This window comes from Pogoniulus pusillus, chromosome 8 (assembly GCF_015220805.1).
Source record: "Pogoniulus pusillus isolate bPogPus1 chromosome 8, bPogPus1.pri, whole genome shotgun sequence".
Classification (NCBI taxonomy): domain Eukaryota; kingdom Metazoa; phylum Chordata; class Aves; order Piciformes; family Lybiidae; genus Pogoniulus; species Pogoniulus pusillus.
The window spans coordinates 24,779,979-24,801,400 of record NC_087271.1 but is presented as its reverse complement, the minus strand read 5'-3'; the positions used below and the strand labels follow the sequence as shown (position 1 = coordinate 24,801,400).

The window sequence follows — 21,422 nt, the reverse complement described above, 5'->3', positions numbered from 1 at the left end:
TTACAGGTAGAGCAAATCCTGCACTCATGGTTCAAATAAAGAGCTAAGTAGATTTCCAAAGGCATCCTTCCAGTCATAAAACAAGTCTCCCTGTGATGAACTGCCCAGAATTAATATATCCCTGCAGCAGAAGCCTTTTGATAGCGCTCTTTGAACTATAATGGAACATCTGTTGACAATCTCCTGCAGGGTAAATTCTCCCCTTCCCTGTTTTAATCCTCTCTCCTTCAGAAGTACTTTTACTCTGAAATCAGACACATCAGTTGCCACAGGATGACTCTCATAAGCATTAGAGTGTTTCTTTCACACTGGCCTTTCTTGGGAGCAGGAGGAAGAGGGATGTGCAGTCAGCCCTGTTTAGTATTTTCCCTAAAATTTACTGTTGTATCTGAATTCCAGAAGCTTTCAATGTTAAAGGTTCTGCTTGGAACAAGACAAGGCTAGTGCATCCTGGAACATGCCTTTCAGCCAGATTCAGCCACTCATTTAATTGTGACTGAGAAGGGCTTTACCATGGACAACTGCAAGCCTAGTGAAGTTTTTCTTTGCGCTAATTCTGATCACACAGGCAGATCAAGCCACTAACATGATCATTGCTTCAATTTCCCTATCAAAAAGCTCGAGAGCAGGATGACACTTCTCACCTCCCTTTCATAAAGGATCTCAATATTTGTCAGTAGAAGGCAATGCTGTTTGTGTCTGGCTAGCAGAAGGAGAACCCATTTCCAAAGGGCTGAGAGAAGCACTGGGAAAACATCTCCCCTTGTTTTACAAAGTCTAACCTAGTGGTCTACACTGAGTGACATAGAGTTGGTACTTGCATCTTGCTCAGTGTCTTTCTTGGATGCATTGAGTTACTTTCCAGCTCACCTTCAGATAGATCCAAGCTATCCAAGCAGGCTTTTATATCCTGACTGTCTTCTGCCAATGGCTGTTCACATACTGAAGCCCACTCTAAGAAGCAGAGTTGAACTCTAGGAAGCAGCTGTTCACTAGAGAGGGAAAGCTAACTGATCTCAGTCTGACTTTCAAATCCAAAGCCACAGTACATGCAACTGAATGAAATGAAGGTCACGGGAGCAGCCTCTGCCACTGTGTCCTGTCTTGATCTGTGCTCAAGCCTTCACTCGATAAGTCTTATTGCTAATCTCAGCACCACTGGTCTCTGCCTGCTTTTCAGAACAGTCCTAACCAAACTCTGCTGGCATCCCTTTACAGTCTCTCTGATTCTGTGCCACGTCCCAAGATCCTTTGTATTGACTGAGAGGTAGGAAGTAAAGGTAATGCCAGAGATCCGTTTCCTGCACTATCCCACCTGCTAGACTACAAAGCTTCCACCATCAAATAGGCAGTTGTGTTCTTTCTCCATAGGCTTAAGTCCTCCTGAACCCAGTGTCATTAATTCATCTCTTCCCTTCTCCTTCACGAGCTAGCATTCTAAAATTATCCCAGAGGAAAATGGAACACAAAAAAATCAGACCACATAAGGAAATGTCACAAGCCCATTTTTATCAACTATAGTGCTTTGTTCTCATAAAATACAACCAGCAACCTTCCCTTTATGGTGGTCATCAGAGTTTTTGTTCAAGAAATAAGACTTCTTAGCTTGTTTTGAGCCACAGAAGAGGAAGCAATTTACTAACACCTGTCAAGTCAGCTGCTCCATACTGTGTTTTATCAGACAGAGTAAATCCATGCTCAGTCTACATCTGTTCTGTTATTGCTGTCTGTAATCTCCCTCAAAGGCACGATCTCAGCAGCTCTATATCCCAGAATTCTAGCTAACCAACAGTTTAAACAATATCCAACATAGTCCAAAACTTGCACTGTATTTGGGGGGAAAGCCCAGAACATTTGAAGCCATTATTAAAGACAACACACTAAATTATCTCCATTCGTTCTGGTCCACCAAGTGAGAGCTCAGAACACCACATCCCACTAGAAAGGCCTGAAGCAAAGGGCTGCAGTTAGAAATTTTCTGACCTTGGAGGAAACTCCTCATTGCAGACAAACACCACAGCATCATTCCCCCTACAAGTCAACTGGCAACAGCAAAAGCTGATGAATGCAACACAAACCAGACCCTTCATTGCTGTCACCTGGGGTGATGACAGAATACATATCACCATGTTGTAAAGTTATAAGATGTAGGTCTAAATAAGAGAGCATGAGTTGACAGTCAGGAGCTGAGGTCTCAAGTACAGTGTGGGACTGGACAAGGCTGTGAATTACTTATCAAAATGGCAGTTTTCCTTCATTGAGTTGCCTCCCTTGGGTCAGCTTCAAACCCCAGAGCTCTCAGTTCAGGTAGAGCCAGGTAACAAACAAGGAGAGGAATTTGCCCACCTAGGGAAGCCAATATCCTTTCTATTGTTTACTTATTCCCTGCAGTAAAGATTGCACCTTTTTATTAATATTAAAGGTCATACAGCTTTAGTGCAGAGAGGCTTTCAGACCACTGCTGAGTCTATCCACTCCAGCTATTTCTAACCTCTTCTCCTGTCATGCTCTCCTCCAGCTCAAAACACAGCATGGAGATATCTTTACAACCTCTACCAACAGGATAAGGACTTCCCCAGACTCCTTATGCCATATGTCAGCTCTATGAACACATGGCAGCCTATGTCCAGCACCCCAAGCACTGCTGGTTCAGAGTGGACTGCAGTCCATGTCAAATGAAATAAAATCCTCATTCATCTTCTACTGAAACAGTGAAAGACCAACAGGCATCTTCACAAGATGTGCAAGCTCAAGTTAAAATAGGTGCCTATGTAAGTGAACCATGGTTCTAAATGTCCTAGCAAGCTGCCAACACAGCTTCTGGGTGCCCCTACTGTAATACTGGCCAGGGTTTCTGATGCTACTACAAATATAAACACTCACTGCTAATACTAAGCAACAGGCAGCTGGTTGCTTCTTATTTAATGTGGACTACTGCTCAAGCATTGTATCAGTAAAGTACTGTACAGGAGTCCTTACCCGGTGTGTACCTCAGAATAAATGATAAAGAGAAAATCCTTAACCCTTTGATGGGACATGAAGATTCCTTAGGCATTGTCCTAACTGCAGCCTGACATGTTACGACTGCACCTACAAAGCAGTTAATTGCAGCAGGTTTGGTAGTGAAGTCTGAATCAGCAGATTAGTAAATTGGAAAAACAGAACACAGGGCAGTTTAATGTGCCTTACAGCCTCCATTCACAAGAATCTTAAGCATATTACTAAAGTAGGGCATGATTTTTTTTCCTTTTAAAGGAACATTAGCCCTTTGTTCCTGATTTCCTTTAGTGCTAAGTGTTAATGCAAACACAAAGGGGGTTTATATCCTAAAAGCAAAGCATAAATCCAAAAGGATAAAGAGGCTGAGAGATGAATGTTCTTGAAGTGAGCAATTTTCACATTCCTAATTTCACTGGCTGAGTGTCAGCACCAAAACAAAATCTGAGCCACATTAAAAAGTGGTGTCTTGGTGCTGTCAGAGGAAGTGATAGGCATAACAGTTGGCCCTCACATGCAATTTGCACTGCCCTGACACAAGAAGGGGAGTGAGAATGAAAGAACAAACAGGCAGACATATTACTTCTGTCCTGGCATGGCAATAGTGCTCTTAGAGCAAAGCTTTAACTGGGGCCCAAGTGCTAGGCCACTTTTCCAAACTGTGCTGCCTTCCTGCCTTTATGTGCTTAATAGTCAGCCCTACCAGGAAAATTCGGTACAGCAGATGCCTCTAACCAAATTATTAGTATGACCTCTGGAATGCTCTGAACAGCAGACATAAATAGGCTCTGCAGAGCTCTGTCATCTGCATTATTGTTGTTCTTCAGATCGTGCGTGTACAGGAACCAGGCACACTTACCTTCAGGCATTTGATCTCTGCAGTGCTGGAAAGCTCAGTGGAGGTGAACTCTCTGAGGTGGTAACCTCACACAAAGATGGAGAAAACCACTCTGCCTCTTTCAGCAAATTCTTGCTTCTCTCTAAAAGTAATAAAACAAGTGACAGATTAGGTCAAAAGTTCAAGGATGAACTTACTGAGTTTAAGCCTCCATTTTCTACCTTCTGTGATATCTCTTACCACATGCAGAAACTGCTCTTATTCTGATTTAATAGTGATTTACTTATTCTTGCACAGGCACAAGCAGTGGCACCAAGCAGCAAGAAGCAAGTCCCATGATACACAAACTTAGGCAGGAAAACGCATCAGTAGAAATGTTCAAGCACCACATTTAATCTGTCTTTGACACCACTGGCTTCAACCAACTTCTAACCATGCAGGTTTAAAACTAAGCTCATTTCTGCTCAAAGCCACAGTCACAATGCCAAACCCTTCCAACACACAGGGCAGCTTGTGTTGGAAGGGGACAAGAGTCCACCTGACCTGACCATGAGATCTCTAAAACTAAAGGAGGTTGGAATACTGCATCCCAGAGTGTTAGTAACACTGGAGTGAGGAATAGTTCCCTGAAGAACAGTGAATGGCATCTCCTTTAAGAACAGACTTTTCACTTGATCTTTCAGCTCAGTGACTTTAGATCCATTTGGAGAAAAATTACAAAACTGACAATCCATTAAGCTTAGCAATGCCTACTGGAATAACTGATGGGGGTGGGGATGGGGTGAGAACCACTTTAATAGAGTTTGTGACAAAGTCATGTCTGGTAGCAACAGAAGGCAGTTCTGCTGAGCAATTCAATTGTGTTCTCAGCAGATGAAAGGTCTGACAGCAGAACCTCTGCCTCCCCATTTACCCTCGTTCACATTGTTATCTCACTTGTGCCAGCACAATTTTTTCCTGCAGCAGCACTGCGAAGCACACCACTTTAGGGGAAAAAAACAAAGAAAACAAAACAATGATGCACTTGTTAGAACCATCTCGCCCCCCTGATCGGATTTACAGCACATCAACAACTGCAGTGGCAGAAACTCAGTAGGCAACGTTCTGTGAGGCCAGCGCAGGAAAAAGCAGAGAGGTGGGCACATTTTAAGCTGATATTGACAGCACAAACACATCTGATGAAATCACAGCTTGACAATAAGTGGGAGAGTCACATAGTAAGACCTCAGGCTTTCATAGAAAGAAATAGTAAATCAATATTTAATTACAGGAGAACCACAATGAAGTTTCATTATTGAAAATATCTCACTAAGTCGACACAATATCCTTTATCAAAGAAAACCTAATAACAGAGCTACATTAACCTCCACACTCCAGTGTCCACTAATAAAGATAGACATTGTTATACTTATGGTTGAGAGTGCAGAAGAGCAGAAAAATAGACAAGGAATTAAGGTATCTTTAAACTCATTTCAGTTACCAAACTGTAATTTGAGAGACCCTCTTGAGTTCCTACCTAGTGAAGAACTACAATTACTTAGCAAAATGAGAAAAAGGTTTCAAGAGCTGTGGAAGGAAAGCAGAAGGAAAATCCCTTGTGTAATAAGCATTACAACATTGTGTCTGGGTGATAGTTATTTACTGTTCTGGAGAACACAGAGAATGAAAGATCTTTTCCCTGTTAATATGATGACACCAAATATTGCTGCAGCCCACATGACATCAGCACTAACCTAATGGAGATGACTGGAAGTGTTGTGGTTTTCCTAATAATAAACAAACAAACCCATACCTGGGACACAGATGGGTCACAGAGACATGACTGCCTTCCCCAGAGGAGTGATGAGTATTCTCTGGATACTGTTTTACTGTACTGCAAAACTGTATGGGGAAGCAAATCCTGGGAACAGGGACATGAATCCTCAGCTAAACCTGTGACAGTTAGGACATCTGGCAGCTGTCTGAAGGCAGATGGGTTTGGACAGAGGATACAATTAAATAGAGACAGAAAGATCTAAGGATACTCAACAAGGAAGCTCTGATATCACTCATTTTTCTCCAGGAAGCATGTCAGAGCTCTCGGGTAGGGGCTGGGGGAGAGCAAGGGCTAGTGGAGGTTAGAAGCACAAGCAGAACTAATTCCCACCAGCCAAGCATGGTGAGAAAGGGAGGGCAGCTGGGGAAACTGGGGAAGAATTAAAGCCTAGGCAATTCAAGCATGCACCTCTTCTTCAAGGCACTGATTATTATTTCCATTAACCTCAACAAAAAGCAAGTCAGCTACTGTCCAACTAGCAGTCAGGAGACCATGTAGTGTCCAACGCTGCCCTAACAGAGGGCTTGGGTAGGAGGCAGCAACACCCCTAATTAAACAAGGCAGATGAGAACACTCCTAATTAAACAAGGCAGATGACATGGCTCAGGGAAGCCATGAGCTAACTCACAACTTGCCAGCCCAACTTCAAGGACAGCCGGGAAGGGCCCAGCAGGTACCCATTCTCAACATCCACATGGAAAGAGCTGAAGATACTAACTCTCAGGATACAACTGTCTACCTCTGTCTCAGTAACAAAGGCTGTCATTTCACTCCCTTTGCCAGCTGTCTCAGAAGGACTAAATGCATAACCAGCACTTGGCCAAAGGTCCTCTCCCAGAGTGGGCAGACACAAGCAAGCCACACTCACTTCAAGCTTTGCCAGGTCAGGTTTTAAACAGAAGACTACCTTCTGCTACCTTCAAGATCTGCTACCTTCAGGATCGGTAAAGCTAGTACCATACTAGACATGGAAACTGTGTTCCACAAGACAAATACTCTATCCAGGCAGGCTCAAAGAATAGCCAACAAACAAGAATGGCAAGAGGAGAGATCAGTGTGCAGCACATCAGAGACTGAAAATGAGCTGCAAGAGCAGAGAGCTCTCCTATGGAGCACTGAGCAACCACCAACTAGCAGCAGCATCCTGCAACACACTTCTGCACCTCTCAGACAATGACTCCCCTTGAAACCTGATAGATGCACTTGGCCCAGCAGTAGCTCTCATGTTCCATGCATATTCCCAAATTTTCTGATGGTGTGTCCCCTCTGTCTGATGAGGCCAAGTTTCTGCTAGGTGCTCCACACTTCCATCCTAAGTCTGTCCAAACTGTAAGACTGTGCTTTGCAGCTGTTCAGCAGATCTAGCACCAGGCAAAGTCTTACACAACTGTACCTACCTACATCTCTCCCAAGGCAAAGGGAATTCAGAGGCTGCAGGCAACCCTCATATATGTTCTCCTCCCACAGCTCACTCTGAGCACAGCAGGAAGTCATAGCTTGCCAGAGCTGTATATTCTTTATTCCTCTTCCAGCACTACCTATTTAGCTGTATTCCCTGGTTTAATTTTCCTGAACACAGACCTCAGCTATAACCAATACTACACTGATTCCTGTGGGAGCTATTTCTGCTAGACCACTTAAGCAGCAAAAATTATCCTGTGCAGAATCAGAGTTCAGCTCATACAAGAAGCAAAGCACAACACCACTAATTGACTTTATGCTGCTGTTTCTCTAACTCTCTCCTCACACATTCATGTGTGGGAAAAGTTACATTTTGCTCCAGTACCTCTCATGCACCAGCCCATAATCTACAAAGTTCTCAGCACTGAGATTTCATTTCTTTCCTGTGGACTTTAGGAGTCAGGATACAAATGAGATGCACAATCTCCATACTGCTGGTGAAGCACTTGCTGTTGCTAAGGATGGCATTCACTTTTCAACTCCTCTGTCCTCCTCAGCAAAGCCCTAGAGCTTCTCTAAGTGCTGTTCTGTGATCACTGAGCATCCTGTGCTAGTTTGAAGCTAGCTAGAATGTTTTGGGTGAGAAGAACTAGATTACAGGCTGTGAAAGAGAAACAACGGTGATGTCTACTTCACTCATAGGGTTGCTGAGATGTGTAAGAACAAGAGCATAAACACATAAGGCATTTGGCATTCAGGCACTGCCTGGGCTCTGGGCATTTTTCTCTCTAACCTCGCCCTCCATCTCTCTGATTAAACCACTTGCTTCCTAACCCCCCTGGCCAACCCTCCATTCTTTGTTGGGGTGCAAGGCAACACCTGGGGTAAGGTAGAGGGGTGGGAGAAGGTGGAAGGGCAGTTGGGAGCCCCTCCTGGGGACTCAGGTTTCTGGGAGGGTTGTTGTGTTTTTGTATTACCTTTTACCTTGTATATTTCTGTACATAACTGTGTATATTGCAAATATCTGCTTGCATATTGTGCTAAGCTGTAAATAAGAAGCTTCATTCAATTTCCAGAGCTGGCTGAGTCTAGTCTGGGTGATTTCCAAAATGGGAGGGAACACCCAAACCACTACACATCCTCTAATGACAAATGCAAAAGGCAAGAGGTGTTAAGGTCCCTCCCTAGCCCTTTAGATGCTGGAACAGACAAGGCCAAGGAACACCAAGTAAGATGGTTTCAAGATTGAGTCCCATACCAGTCCCTGATAGAATCAGAGTTCAGCAGTAGCCCAAGAATTCCCCTCTGCCATCGTGCCACATGCTCAGCAGACCACTGAGACCCTGTCTTCTTGGACCATTACATTCAGATAGAAAAACAGGCAAGATGCACATTAAGAACTGAAATATTTGAACTAACCACCCTCACAAGCAACTTGGCCAGTTGAGTAATTACTGTGCATCACAAAGGTTTCAGCAAAGGACACCATGTGAGGATATCTGACCCTAGACCATGCTTGGTCATGGCTTTCCATAAAATCACTTCAGCTTTGTTTTCCACTGTCTGTTTTCCCTCCTGCAAAGCAAAGGTGTTCCTTAGGTTTTCAGATCACTAAAGAAAAGGCAAAGGAAGAAATTAAAAACTCAAAAAGTCCTTTCTGCCTTGTATCCAGTACTTTGTGTTCGCTTGTTTAGCATGGAGATGAAACCACACCAGGCCAGGCTACACTCACAGCCTTGTGTTTCTTCAGCAGGACTTCAGCAATCTAAACAAGAAGTACTCCATGAAAGAAGCTGTTGTAATCACCAGTGTTTCAGTTCCAGTGTCTTTACCTTTACTACCTTCTAGTTTATTGATGGGCATTTCCTGGAGCTCCTTCTCCGGCTTTATTCAGTTCACAAACTGAGAGAGTGAAGGAATTTGTATGACAATAACTTAGTCCAGGAAAGAACATAGTTAGTAAAATGACTCAACTTCAGAAACTGGAAATACAGGGAGACCTGGGGAGAACAAAGCTTAAATCTAACCAAGAATAGATGGGATCCTTCTGACCTCCTCCTGCAGAGAGCATGGATATAGTAAGAAACAGCTCTTGGAGTTCTAGAAGATATCAGGGAACTCCATGAAGAAAGATGTTTGCATATCCAAAGTAGTTCAACCTCCAAGAAATTGCAGAACTAGTGTCCTGGCACTCAGAGTAGTAGTTGGAGAACATTGCCCAAGAACTGTAAAGATTATGTTAAGCCGTTACAAAGATTAGGGTAAGGAGATCCAAATCTGAGGCTTGATCTCCAATGTAGCAAATGTGTTGGGTAGGGAATAGGGAAGTTGCAAAGAACATGTACTTTCAGATCAGGAAGGAGAAAGTATTACCAGCATAAAGGCCTTGTTTTAGTGAGCAGTGTCCACCCACACAGGAAGGTGGGGCCTTCAAACACTGTATGATGAAAGAAAAATATGCACAATATGGGGTGCTGTGGCATGGATGGGCACACTGTGTAACTGTGCTAGGAAAAGTTGCTCTGAGAAGTGAGACAATCTCAACAGAGATCTCAAATCGCTTTGGTTTCCGGTGGTTGTTAGCTCCACTTCTGCCTCACATGTGGAGACACATGAAGTACAACAAGGCTGCTGGCTGCCAGGCAGGTGCTCCTCAGACACAGCTTTTTCAGAGCCTAGTCTGTCAAGCTGCAAACCCACAGCAGATCAAATGCAAGACATTACCAGGGGCTGTGAAGGGAAGAGCCCACCTGGGCCTGCCGCATCATTAAACTTGCCTCAGCAAGCACTGCAGCCAGGAGCCTGGAAACTGGCCAGGGCATACATCAAGATACCAAAATTCTTCCCTTTCCCACTCAAGCTACATGATCACACATAGCCGTTAGAAATGGCAGGCCTGTGCCAAGACTATCAATGCACCCACTGATCACCACAGGAGCAACGTGCTACACACAGACAGCAGGAGCTCACTGGCAGCTGCCGAGGAGTGTGAGCGGCACAAATACTGCTCCGCAGCACCCTGCTGGCACCCAGCTGCTCCACTGCTTAGCTCAGCAGATGACTTTCAGAAGCCTTCCCTCCTGTCCTGAGACAGCCTTCTGGCTATGAGTCAGCGTTGTGCCCAGGTGGCCAGGAAGGCCAACGGCATTCTGACTTGTATCAGAAACAGTGTGGCCAGCAGAACTAGGGCCAGTGATTGCCCCGTGCTCCGCAGGGATGAGACCACGCCTCGAACACCAGCTTCAGCTTTGGGTTCCTCACGCTTTAAGATTGACATGGAGCATGTCTATAGGAAGCAACAAAGCAAGTGCGGGGTCTAGGACACGTTTTATGAGGAACAGCGGAGGGAACTTCGGTTGTTTGGCTTAGAGAAGAGGAAGCTAATGGGGAGACCGCATTCAGCTACCTGAAAGGAGGTTATAGCAAGATGAGGATTGTTCCACTCTTACAAGCAAGAAGCAGTAAGACAAGAGAAAACAGGTTCATGCTGCACCAGGGAAGGTTTCGCTTGGACATTAGGCAAACTTATTTAATCAAAAGATGATTTCATTAAAAACAAATGATCAGTTGTCAAGCACTGAAACACGCTGCCCAGGGAAGTGGCGGAGTCTCCGTCCCCGCAGATGTGTAGAAGACGTGAAAATGTGGTTGCTGAGGAACACAGTTCAGTGGTGACCTGGCAGCGTTGGGTTAACAGCTGGCCCCAATGATCTTAAAAGTCCTTTCCAACCTACCTAAAGGACGCTACGACTCGCGAACGGCCCAGCGCCTACCTCGCAGCAGAGGGAGCCACCCCTCACACCGCACGGGCTCCGGGCGGCGCGGAGCCCGCCGGGACATGGAGTCCCCGCCGGGACATGGAGTCCCCGCCGGGCAGGCGGTCGCGGTGGGGAGGACTGTGCGCACTACAAATCCCAGCACACCTTGCGCAGCAGCGAGCCGCCCAGAACGCGCAGCCGGGCCCCCGCGCCTCCCGTGGTGCCTCGCGCCGCCAGAACTACCCTTCCCGCCGTGCCCCGCGCCGCGGCAGCATGGAGCAGCGCGTGGCGGAGCGGCTCCGCGCTGCCTTGGGGCCCTTCGGCTTCGAAGTGCACGCCTTCAAGGTACTGACGTCACGGGGCTCGCCATGACGCAATCCGCGGTGACGTCACTCGGATCGACGTCACTATGGCCGGGGTTGGAGGAGTGTCGGGACAGTGGCGGTTCCCGAAGCAGGGAGTTACTGCTGCGGACAGGGTGACCGAGTCGAGGCGCAGGTCTCTGTTGAGGTGCCCCGCGGCAAGAGCTGGTGGGGAGGGCAGGTCTTTTGCTTCTCCGGTCAGCCCCGGCTCGGGGCAGCACGCTGCCGGCTCGGGAGGCTGCTTAGTCTCCGGGAGCGAAGCTTCTGCCTGGAACAGGCTTGGGCCGGAGGCAAGCAGGACGAGCCCCCCGCACTAGCCGTGGCGGGGTCCGTGGTGCTCCTTGCGCGGCTGCCAGGAGGCGGCGCTGTTCGCCCGAGCCTTAGCGGGCGCAGCTCCGCCCCTCACGCCGAGCTCCAGGGGAAGCGGCAGTGTGAGGGTGACTGTGAGTGGCGCCAGGGCCCCACCGTGGAGCCGCTCACGCCTCCCGCTGCTGCAGGTGAGGCGGATGGTGCTGTACGGGGCCAGGGCCTTGCTGCGGCGCTCACTGGGCCGCGTTACGCTGCTGCCGGCGCGGGTAATGGAGAAGCATGAGGGGGTTGTTCAAGATGTTAAAGCTGGCTCACGGTTATTGTGTCTTGACACCAGCTGTGTACCAGCTGAACTGCAGGTTTGCTCAGGACCTTTGTGTTGGCCCTAGTCCAATAGAGTCAGAAGAGTTGGACCAGTACAGCGTAAAGTCCTCTAAGCAAGGTTAATTTTTAATCTAAAAGTAGAGGCACTGGTATACTAAAGTGCAGATGACCTCATCTGTGAAGGGCCAACTAACAAGTCAGCTCATTCGGTCTTCTTGCAACTGAGGCACCTTATTCCAGTGTACTCCGTGTTGAAAATGTATACGCTTGCTTTCCACCAAAATTTGGCATTCGTGTTTGGCCCATGCCAGGGGCAATCTGCAATAAATCATACTGCAGTATCAAATACAAATCTACAATCAAATACAAGTCAACCTTCCTTTCCTTGAGGAATGTATTTGTCACCTGAAATATCTGTAGTTTCTGCTGTATTCTTGATTTTACAGAAAGTAAAAGAGAAGTGAAATCTTCAGAATTTGGAGAATTTAACTCTGCTCTCCCAAAGCACAGCAACAGAGAGCAACAGCAGTGCCCAAATCAGAAGGATTACAGCTACCAGAGGGCAACCTCAGAGCACTGCCTCTCTATAGATTTAATTCCCATACAGCTAGCCCTGGTGCACTGGCTGATGTATACTGAAAATTGGCAAACCTCAGATTCACATCTCTCTTAATTTCTTGTAACATCCCAATTCAGCATCTTAAACAGGAGCCACAAAACTGCTTCAGTTTGGAGGCTGGTATAAGGTACTTATGGTTGTGTGTTTCTGTATGGGTAGTTCTGCCACTGTCACCTGTGGTGACCAGTATTTTTGTTTTCAGGCTCAAGAGCTATGTTACTTGGCATCTCTGAATGCCAGGTCTGCTCTATGTGGCATCCTGGGAGAGTGGAAGTTGTCATAACGTATTAACGGACCAATGCCGCTGTGCCATACATCAGTGCAGGAGGTTTCAGATATTACCTCCTGCTTGACAGCTGGTCTGAGCCCTATCCCCTTGCTCACGTCTCCTTGCGGCCCTGGCTTGCTGCCTTGTTTCTGTACTGTTCTAATACGTTCAGCTCTGGAAATAAGTATCATAATGTGAGTATGTCACACTCTGTGCACTACAGCTGACAGCTCTGGGGAATTTTAGCACTACTAGGAACTTTCACATCCTTTGTTTTCACACTTAAGTGTTTCTTACTGAAGGAATAAACCATGCAATTTGTCATTGCATTGAGCAAAATGAGTACCAGTTTTTTGATAGTTGAAGATAAAGAAAAAAAACCTGAAAACTTAAAACCAAAACAATGGACAATACTATTTTTTGATCAGAGCATAAAGGACAGTTTTGAGCTGAATGCATTGGATGATTTTTATCTCTCAGGTACAGCTTCCAGAAACTGCAAATCTCAGTATGCAAAACAGCTTAGTTTGAATGGCAGGCACTAGGCAGGCAGCATATCTGAGGTGCAAATGAAGGTGGCTACAGCTCTTTCTGAAGTTTCTGCATGCCCACTTACACAAGAATGGTATCCCTGTTTTAATGGAGATTTGTTTTGTTTTGCCAAAGGTTGGATGGTACAATGCTGTTCTCCAGCCAGCCTTTCATCTCCCCTACCCAGATGACACACTGGCCTTTGTGGTTCTCAGCACACCTTCGATGTTTGATAAAGCCTTGAAACCTTTTATCAACAAAGAACGGTTGAAAATTATCAGGGATCCTGTGGATCAGTGTGTTTCTCATCATTTATCACGCATGAAGGAGGTAAGAACCTGAAATACCAATTTGTTTTATTATTGTGCCTATAACCAGGTGAGTTGAACAGTAGACAAAGTCTTCCAAGTTCCTACCCTTGCACTTTGGAATGGCAAAGCATTATTAATGATGGTAAGAACGTCCTCAGGTTGACCTGCTTTATTTGCATTGCATATTTTGTCTCTTTACTGCTACAGCCTGTAGCTGTGTAGAGTGCTTTACAGTCATTGTTTGAAAACCTAAGGCCACAAGCTTGCTGATGAATTTCAGTAGCAAGATGTAGAAATCTCTACATCTTGTGCCTGATTTGCTGGTGTCCAGCACTTCTGTAGTGGCAAATACTTTCCCATGAGCCTGGGCTCACACTTCTATAATTCTCTCAGAAATTCCCTGACCAGAAGGTGGATGTCATTTTTGACTATGAGATTCTGCCCAGCCGAAAGCCCAAGTTCTTGGCACAGACAGCTGCTCATGTTGCTGGAGCTGCATATTACTACCAAAGGAAGGATGTGAAGCTTGATCCTTGGGGAAAAAAGGTGAGGCAAAAATACAGCCTGGGAATAATCAATACATGGCAATCACTGAATCATGCAGCTACTCACCATTTTTTTATGGTGGGAAATACAAAATCTAGATCCTATACTGGTGCATAAAGTGTTTCAGACAGGAGTGGGAAGCTTCCAGGATTCTTCATGATTATAGGGAAATGGATGCATGGAGAAGAGTATCTTGTTCCATTAAATCTACTTAGAGATGATAATAATTTGAAGCATAAAAGAAGACTTGCTGCTTGGGGCATTATAAACAGGAAGAAAAAACCCTGCAGTAAGGTTAGTTTCTGTGTTAGATTTTTCTAAAAGGGACCTCCCACCACATTACAGGGTGGTGTGTAAGGGCATGGGAAAATGGGAATGAAATGCAATGTTTTGAGATGTGTGTTCAGGAAAGAGCTTTCCTTTCTTCTCCATGTAGCACTCTAAACAGGGCTAGAAGTGTGAGAGGTTGCATCAAAACTTGATGCTTTGAACTCGTAACCATTACTAGACACAAGGTGAGACATTGTAGATCCCTCCTTTCTTTTCTTCCAGAAGATCTATGGTGTATGTATCCATCCCAAGTATGGCGGTTGGTTTGCCATCCGGGGTCTCCTCCTCTTCCCAGATATTCAGGTACTGTTGCTGAAACAGTCTGCCCCTATTGACTGTGTGAGCACAGAGGAGAAAAGAATTGAGCTGCTGGAGCAGTTCAATTTCCACTGGAAGGATGGCCGCTACCGAGACATAATTGAAGTGAAGGAAAGGTATTCAGAGGAGCAAAGAGCCTACTTTGCCACTCCTCCAGCAGAGAGATTCAAACTGCTAGGACTGACGTGTGAAGCCCAGAGAAGCACATTTCATTGAGTAACGTGGCTCCATGAAGGGGACCAGAGGGCAAGCAAAGTGTAAATCATCACCTTTGCCTCTGTGCTGAGGAAAACAGTATGCTGATACAGAGGTGGTAAATCCAAGCAGTCTCATTCCAAACATCAGCATCTCAGCGGAATCACTGCATCAGAGTACTTGCAGTGTGGAGTAAGGTGGCAGAGGTCTGTTCTGTTTCATGTGGCTTTTTGGGAGTACGGTAAGGTGCCCATAAGTCTTTGGTTAGGAAATGTTCAGACACCCTGGCAACTGGAAAACCTGTGCTGCTCGTTAGAGAAATCGGTTTTGTTCTCCAGAATATTTGGTTTATTTTGTCTAAGAGAAAAAACAAAAGTTACTTTTGTCACTGCACTCCAATATCTTCTTTTCCCATCTGAATTCATGGCAGACACTTTTTTTAGATGTACCCAGTATTTTATTATCATGTGTCGTAAGTTCTTAATGAACAAGTGCTCAAGCTTTTCAGTCTTGCCTTCCTCAGAAGGAAGATTGGCCTTGTATCCCTTCACTTGCAGTGAAGCTGGTTTAATTTATTTAAGTAGTCTTCTAATGCTTCCATTCCTTAACATCCAAAAGAAAGTTCCAAAGATTGTTTCACTGAGCAGTATGATCCCATACTTGGAGTAGGAACAAGGAAAAGAGCCAACAGCAGACACCTCCTTCAGGGTAGTTATGAAAGGGACAGTGCAAATGTCATAGCTGAGTCTGCTGTTTCCTTTTCGCCCAGGGTCAGCTTCTCAGAACAAGGTGACATCTTTAGGTCAGTTTTAAGCATTTATCCATTGTGCAGAGCAGCCAGCTAAAATATTTGGAAAAATATCTATGTGGAGGTTTTACTGAATATGAAAGACAGGGAGATGAGGTTTTTATTTAAAATATTTTACAGTGCCATGCCAGCACACGCCAACCCCACCCCCAGTTTTAATTACACAGTTTCCTGTTATACTTACTGTAAGGGGAGGGATTGTAAACCTGCATGCACACAAAAAAACACTACATGAAGCATTGTCACATGCCAGGCAACAAGCAGAGGACAAAAAAGAGAGAAAATGTTCATGACGTTCTTGTTACTTACACTGCTGCACAAAACATCTTCAGACATACATGTAACTTTTAGATGACTTAGTAGATATGTTCAGAGGTTACAATGGTACTGTGAATCAGAAATTAATTTATTTTAAAGCACTTTGATGCTCAAGCCTCATTAAAATAAGATATAATCAATTAAAACAGTATTTTGTGGGAGTTTAGTTACTTGACTGTGGTGCAATGCTGCAAATCATTAAGCACTTTTTCCCTTTCCTTGATGGCAACACGGTGATGCAAAAATACTTTGCAGAACTTAGCCCTTTATATTTAAAGACTCAAACACTAAAGTTGCCCTCACAATAAGTCACTGCTTGATACAGTTTTTCATATTCCATATATAAAATATAATAAAAATTCAACATAATGAGTTTGTTTTCCTGTACAGGGAGCAATGAGCATGTGATCACTGGGTTTGTGCAGTGTATTTGCTGTTACAAAAAAGTCTTTGTTGCTTTCCATGCTGTCTTCACCACAGCTGACTAAGGCACTGTGGTTTTCAATTTAAGCAAAATGATGACATTTTAAAAAAATCTGTTTGTTGTAGAATTATTTCTGATTGAAATGCAACTCGATCTTCCAGAGCTTCCCAACTGAACTGTAATTTAACAGGGACTTAAACTGATGCTTCATATTAGTAACATATACAAAAGACTGATTCTCTTAGAAGGATAAATACAGAATGGAATGAGATTTCTATTTTTACATTAGTTTTACATACATAAATAACAATTTAAATTAAAATATTTTGCTATTCTGGGGTTGATTTCTTTTAAATATTTAATGTTTTGTTTCAGATGATTTGTTAAACAGATTAGCATAGTCCTTTCATTTCAACTTTTGTAATTTATTTCTATTCACATGGTATTTTGGTTAATAAAACTTAAAAAGTTGTAAGTAATCCTCAGTGTTGAGTATTTTTGTTTAAACAATACACTTTGAGGCCTAAAGATGTTCAAGTGAGAGAACTGTGGCTTTAACATATTGAAAATAGGAAGCTGCCTCAGACACACAACATCCAGTATCTGAAAACAAAATAGAAGGTAAGTTATCTTAGTAGAAGTTGGTAATCTATTACAGCAGGCTCACCTGGGATATAAAAAAACAATGTACAGCACATTATGAGTAAGTCTAACATATGTTTATCTTTCCCAGGTTATTTCAACAAGATCATTTAACAGGAAGCACATGACAGTGCACTTGTATTTCTTCCTCTGTTCTTGCAGTAACAAAAGTTGAAGGTATCCAGTGATAGGTAACTGATGCTTGAGGGATCTTCCCTCAGTACCTTGAAAGTAATACCTGCAAGCACTGGAATTCTTTTTTGTTAAAACATATTGGTGAATACTGAGTCACAGTAAGGGCAAATCTGTGGGCTTTGTGCTTCTGGCAGAGTTAACGTCAGGCAGAACTGAGTACAAATATTAGTAGCATATCCATTGCCACTGCAGTAATTTTGGAGTGAACCGGATTGGTTTGTACAGGCCTTCTCTTAGCCAGGTCACCGAGAGCCACAGCTGCAGCTAGTAATGCTCTTCCCTTGCCGGATGGAGTATAATGGTGTTTGTCTTATAAAACTGAAGTTTGAGAACCTGTTTTACTTATCTCTAGGGACAAGACTCGACATGGTGAGGTGGATCCTCAGGCATTGTGAAGATGCTCTTATTTTGAGCACTTGCAAATGTCAGACAAGTAATTGCAAATACTTGGATAGAATTACTAGTTCAAGTATCACGCTTTACATTTGCAGACAAGTTCTTCTCTAAATCCTAATTTTTAAACATTTATTAAAATATTTTCCCCTCAATATAGCCTATAGGGTGAGTATGCAAGAACTGAACAGTAAAAAAAAATACTATAACTTTTAACAAGCTACTTGAATTAAGTTTTAGGAATTTGGTGTATTTCAAGGTAGTATTCTATAAAAAGCTAACTAATTTGTAATGTTTTCAGGCACATAATATCAGTCCCTTTTAAATTAACCTTAAAATAACAGAATTTAAAGATGTGACAGAAAATGCTAACTGCACCAATCTAATCTGGTGACAAGCAGCTATCAGAGTTATTGCTCCGAAATGGAAAAACACTTGAGGAAACAGTTGTCTGGGTGTTTTTTGGTGAAAATGATTGCATTTCAGGAAGAAAAGGCACTAATGTTTCTTTGGGGTGTGCGAAGTTGAGTTTGACAAACTTAATTCCTAATGTTGCCTTATTTCCTCTTGTAAAAAGAGCAGCTTGTAACAGTCCTGTCTTCCTCTAAACTATGAAACACCTAAAGACTGTTTTCTGTATAAATTGGTGCTGTTGTGTCAGACAAAAATAGCCAACTTTGTGAGAGCAGTGCACTCTTCTGGGATTTAATTTTTTTAAGCATATGTATATAATTTTTTGTTGGCCTATGTTGCCCTCTTCTGGGTCATAAGCACAATTTTACTCCTTCAGTGTTGTATACATGGTCTCTTATATTAATTTGTGATCAAAACTTTTTAGTGGTTTATCTGTTACTTATATAATGTAAGTTAAATTACTGCTAATGCACAGTGATTTGAATTTGTCTGTAAAAAGTAATCTGAATCAGCACTGTTTGTTCATCCCTATGTAAATATTACGTTAAAAAAGTTAGCTTTGAATACTGATGAAGTGGCAACAGTTCCAAAGTTCCTTCCTCTAAGGGGAAGTGGGGTTTTGCCATTTACTACAGCAGAGAGCCAGCTGTACCTCTGCAACCTCTCACAAATTCACTTACCAAAATGGATAAATGTATTTAAGACATTTTTTTTCCTGTTAAGTTGGCTTCCTGTCCTATCATCTATCCTGTTAACAGATCATCCATCATGTTTGCTTCAGAAAGGGAACAGAGCACTTCCCTTCTAGGTTTTCAAGGAGGAAACAGCACCAAGGAATACAAACATGCTTGGCTTTTCTCTCTGCATCTGGAAAAAAGCCAATAGATACTCAAATTCCTTATAAAACCAGTATTTTATAAGAAAAGTAGGGTGGGATTTTTGTTGGTGTTTTGTTTTGGGTTTTTTTCTTAAAAACTGAAACACAATAATGGCAAATAGAGTGAGAAACTTAAAAAAATAGAATGAACAATAAGATACTTTATTGGAGTACTTAAAAACTCTCTAACAATATACCACAACCTGCAAAATGGGGTTGTACATGTATAAAAAGTATTTGAAATGGCTTCTTCCTGGAAAAACATCATTCATCTATAATGCATTTCTCGTTTTACGTTGTGTGGGGTTTTTTATTGTTTGTACATAATGGCAGTGAGCAAGGTATTTCATTTTAATAACTGTTTGTTTTATTTCTCCAAAACATTTCCTAAAGGAAATTCTGAATGGGAATCTGATTATGGGGTTTTTTTCTGTCTTCAGACAGAAATGGAAATCATACACCTTAACACTAAATTGTTGTGTGTTTGGAGGTTTTTTTTCTCATGTAAAACAAAGCATGGGATAGGATAATTTCTGTAAGTAAAGACAGAAGGGGGTGGGGTATTTTGTGGGTTGAGAATTACTATACAAAATCTTACATTTCTGCAGAATTAGTAGTTTTGCTATGACTGCATAAACGTTCATACTCCTTTTAAAGGAACTGGCCAGTTTAAGGCTTTGTTTTTTTCATGTCACAACCCTTTTTTTCTGTATTGTTCTGTCTTCCTGTAGCATTCACTGTTGCTTCTATCTTTTCTTTTTCAGCAAGCTCTTCTTCCATAACATAAAAACCCCAATTGCAATAAAAAAATATTTTTATGAAAAGTGAATTTGATTAAATGTTAATTTAAAATTACATGAAGTGTAAAGACATTGTTGACAAAGGGTATTGATCTCATTTGTCAATGCAGACACTTCAAAAATACAGTGCATGCTGTAGAGTATGGAACATAAATCTATTGGGCTCACAGTTTCAGGACAGGGCAATCTTAATGACTTCACAAAGGCTCATGTATCTGTGGTCAAATGGTATCTAGCACGGCAGCACTTCAAATTCAGGCACGTGTCCCATAATATGTACAATGATTTAAGTTTCAGGTGAAAGAGCCAAGTTTCACATTAAGGTCCCAACCTATCATCACTAGGTGTGGTAAGAAAAGCTTACCACAATTGTGTCTCTTGTTCAAGAGCACTACAAACAATTCACATCACAATGGCAACTTATTCTCCTGTAGCCATGGGTGCACACCATGGAGAGTTGATAATGCAGATCTGTTTGATTTGCACACTTTGGCCTGCAAAGCCACTCTGTAATATCATACATTTATATTCTGTGAAGTACTTAAACCAGTGTTTGACTAGTGACATGATAAAAACACAGGCATGTGGACAGCTAAAATAAATCTGTTCTGACTGTATGTTAAAGGAAAATATATCTGTTTTTCTCTTCTAGTACTGAAATAGAAGCTCATATATTCATAATCATAAAGATACCTATCTCCTGTCCTGTTCTTGGCTCAGAATGAATTTTCTTCCTAGTAGCTGGTGCAGTGCTGTGTTTTGTATTTATGGTGAGAATACTGTTGATAGCACAGTGATGTTTTAGTAGTGCATATCTTAAGTCAAGGACTTTCCAATTTCCTATGCTCTGCCAGCAAGGACATGCACAAGGAGGGAGGAAGCATGACCAGCACAGTGGACCCAATCTAGCCAAAGGGATGTTCCACACTAAGGGGTGTCAGGCTCAGTATATAAATTTGACTGCTCAAGGACACACAGAATTCAGCCTGGAGAAGAGAAGGCTATGAAATGCAAAACTAATTGCTTTTGTTCTTTGAAACATAATGATTTGTTGGACAATCTAATAACCTATGAATCAAAGGTCTGATAAAAAGGCTATGAAGCACTTAAGAAAACAGCACTTTATAAACTTCATAACCTTTTAGAATATTCTTCAAAACTAGGAAGAAACTGGTTTTGTACTAAGTGGTAATTCACAGAATCACAGAATGAACCAGGTTGGAAAAGACCTCTGAGACCATGGAGTCCAACCTATCACCTAACCCTTCTAATTAACTAAACCATGGCACTAAGTGCCTCATCCAGCCTCCTTCTAAGCACCTCCAGGAATGGTGACTCCACCACCTCCCCTGGCAGCCCATTCCAATGGTAATCACTTCTTCTGTGAAGAACTTCTTCCTAACATCCAGCCTAAACCTGCCCTGGCACAGCTTGAGATTGTGTCCTCTTGTTCTGTCACTGGATGCCTGGGAGAAGAGATCAACCTCCACTTGGCTACAACCTCCTTTCATGTAGTTGTAGAGAGCAATAAGGTCTCCCCTGAGCCTCCTCTTCTCCAGGCTGAACAACCCCAACTCTCTCAGCCTCTCCTCCAGCCCTCTTACTAGCGTTGTTGCCCTTCTCTGGAC

At 43.1% G+C, this 21,422-nt stretch overlaps 1 protein-coding gene across 2 annotated transcripts; it reads left to right on the top strand.

The window, feature by feature from the left end:
- Positions 1–11,006: 11,006 nt before the first annotated feature.
- MMACHC (metabolism of cobalamin associated C) lies at positions 11,007–16,952 on the top strand. 2 transcript variants are annotated; one of them, XM_064147679.1, is made up of 4 exons: positions 11,007–11,155; positions 13,359–13,553; positions 13,928–14,080; positions 14,633–16,952. In XM_064147679.1, exons 1-4 carry the CDS (start codon positions 11,084–11,086, stop codon positions 14,942–14,944), a joined length of 732 nt encoding a protein of 243 aa, XP_064003749.1. In that variant the 5' UTR covers positions 11,007–11,083; the 3' UTR covers positions 14,945–16,952. The 2 variants fall into 2 exon arrangements, with proteins under 2 accessions (XP_064003749.1, XP_064003750.1); XM_064147680.1 differs by lacking the exon at positions 11,007–11,155 and adding an exon at positions 11,498–11,669.
- Positions 16,953–21,422: the final 4,470 nt, after the last annotated feature.

Bases quoted from the DNA above. Each gene is read 5' to 3' on its own strand.
- MMACHC (XM_064147679.1), top strand. From the start codon at position 11,084: ATGGAGCAGCGCGTGGCGGAGCGGCTCCGCGCTGCCTTGGGGCCCTTC. The intron at 11,156-13,358 runs GTACTGACGTCA...GTTTTGCCAAAG, and splicing joins TCGAAGTGCACGCCTTCAAG to GTTGGATGGTACAATGCTGT. The intron at 14,081-14,632 runs GTGAGGCAAAAA...CTTTTCTTCCAG, and splicing joins TTGATCCTTGGGGAAAAAAG to AAGATCTATGGTGTATGTAT.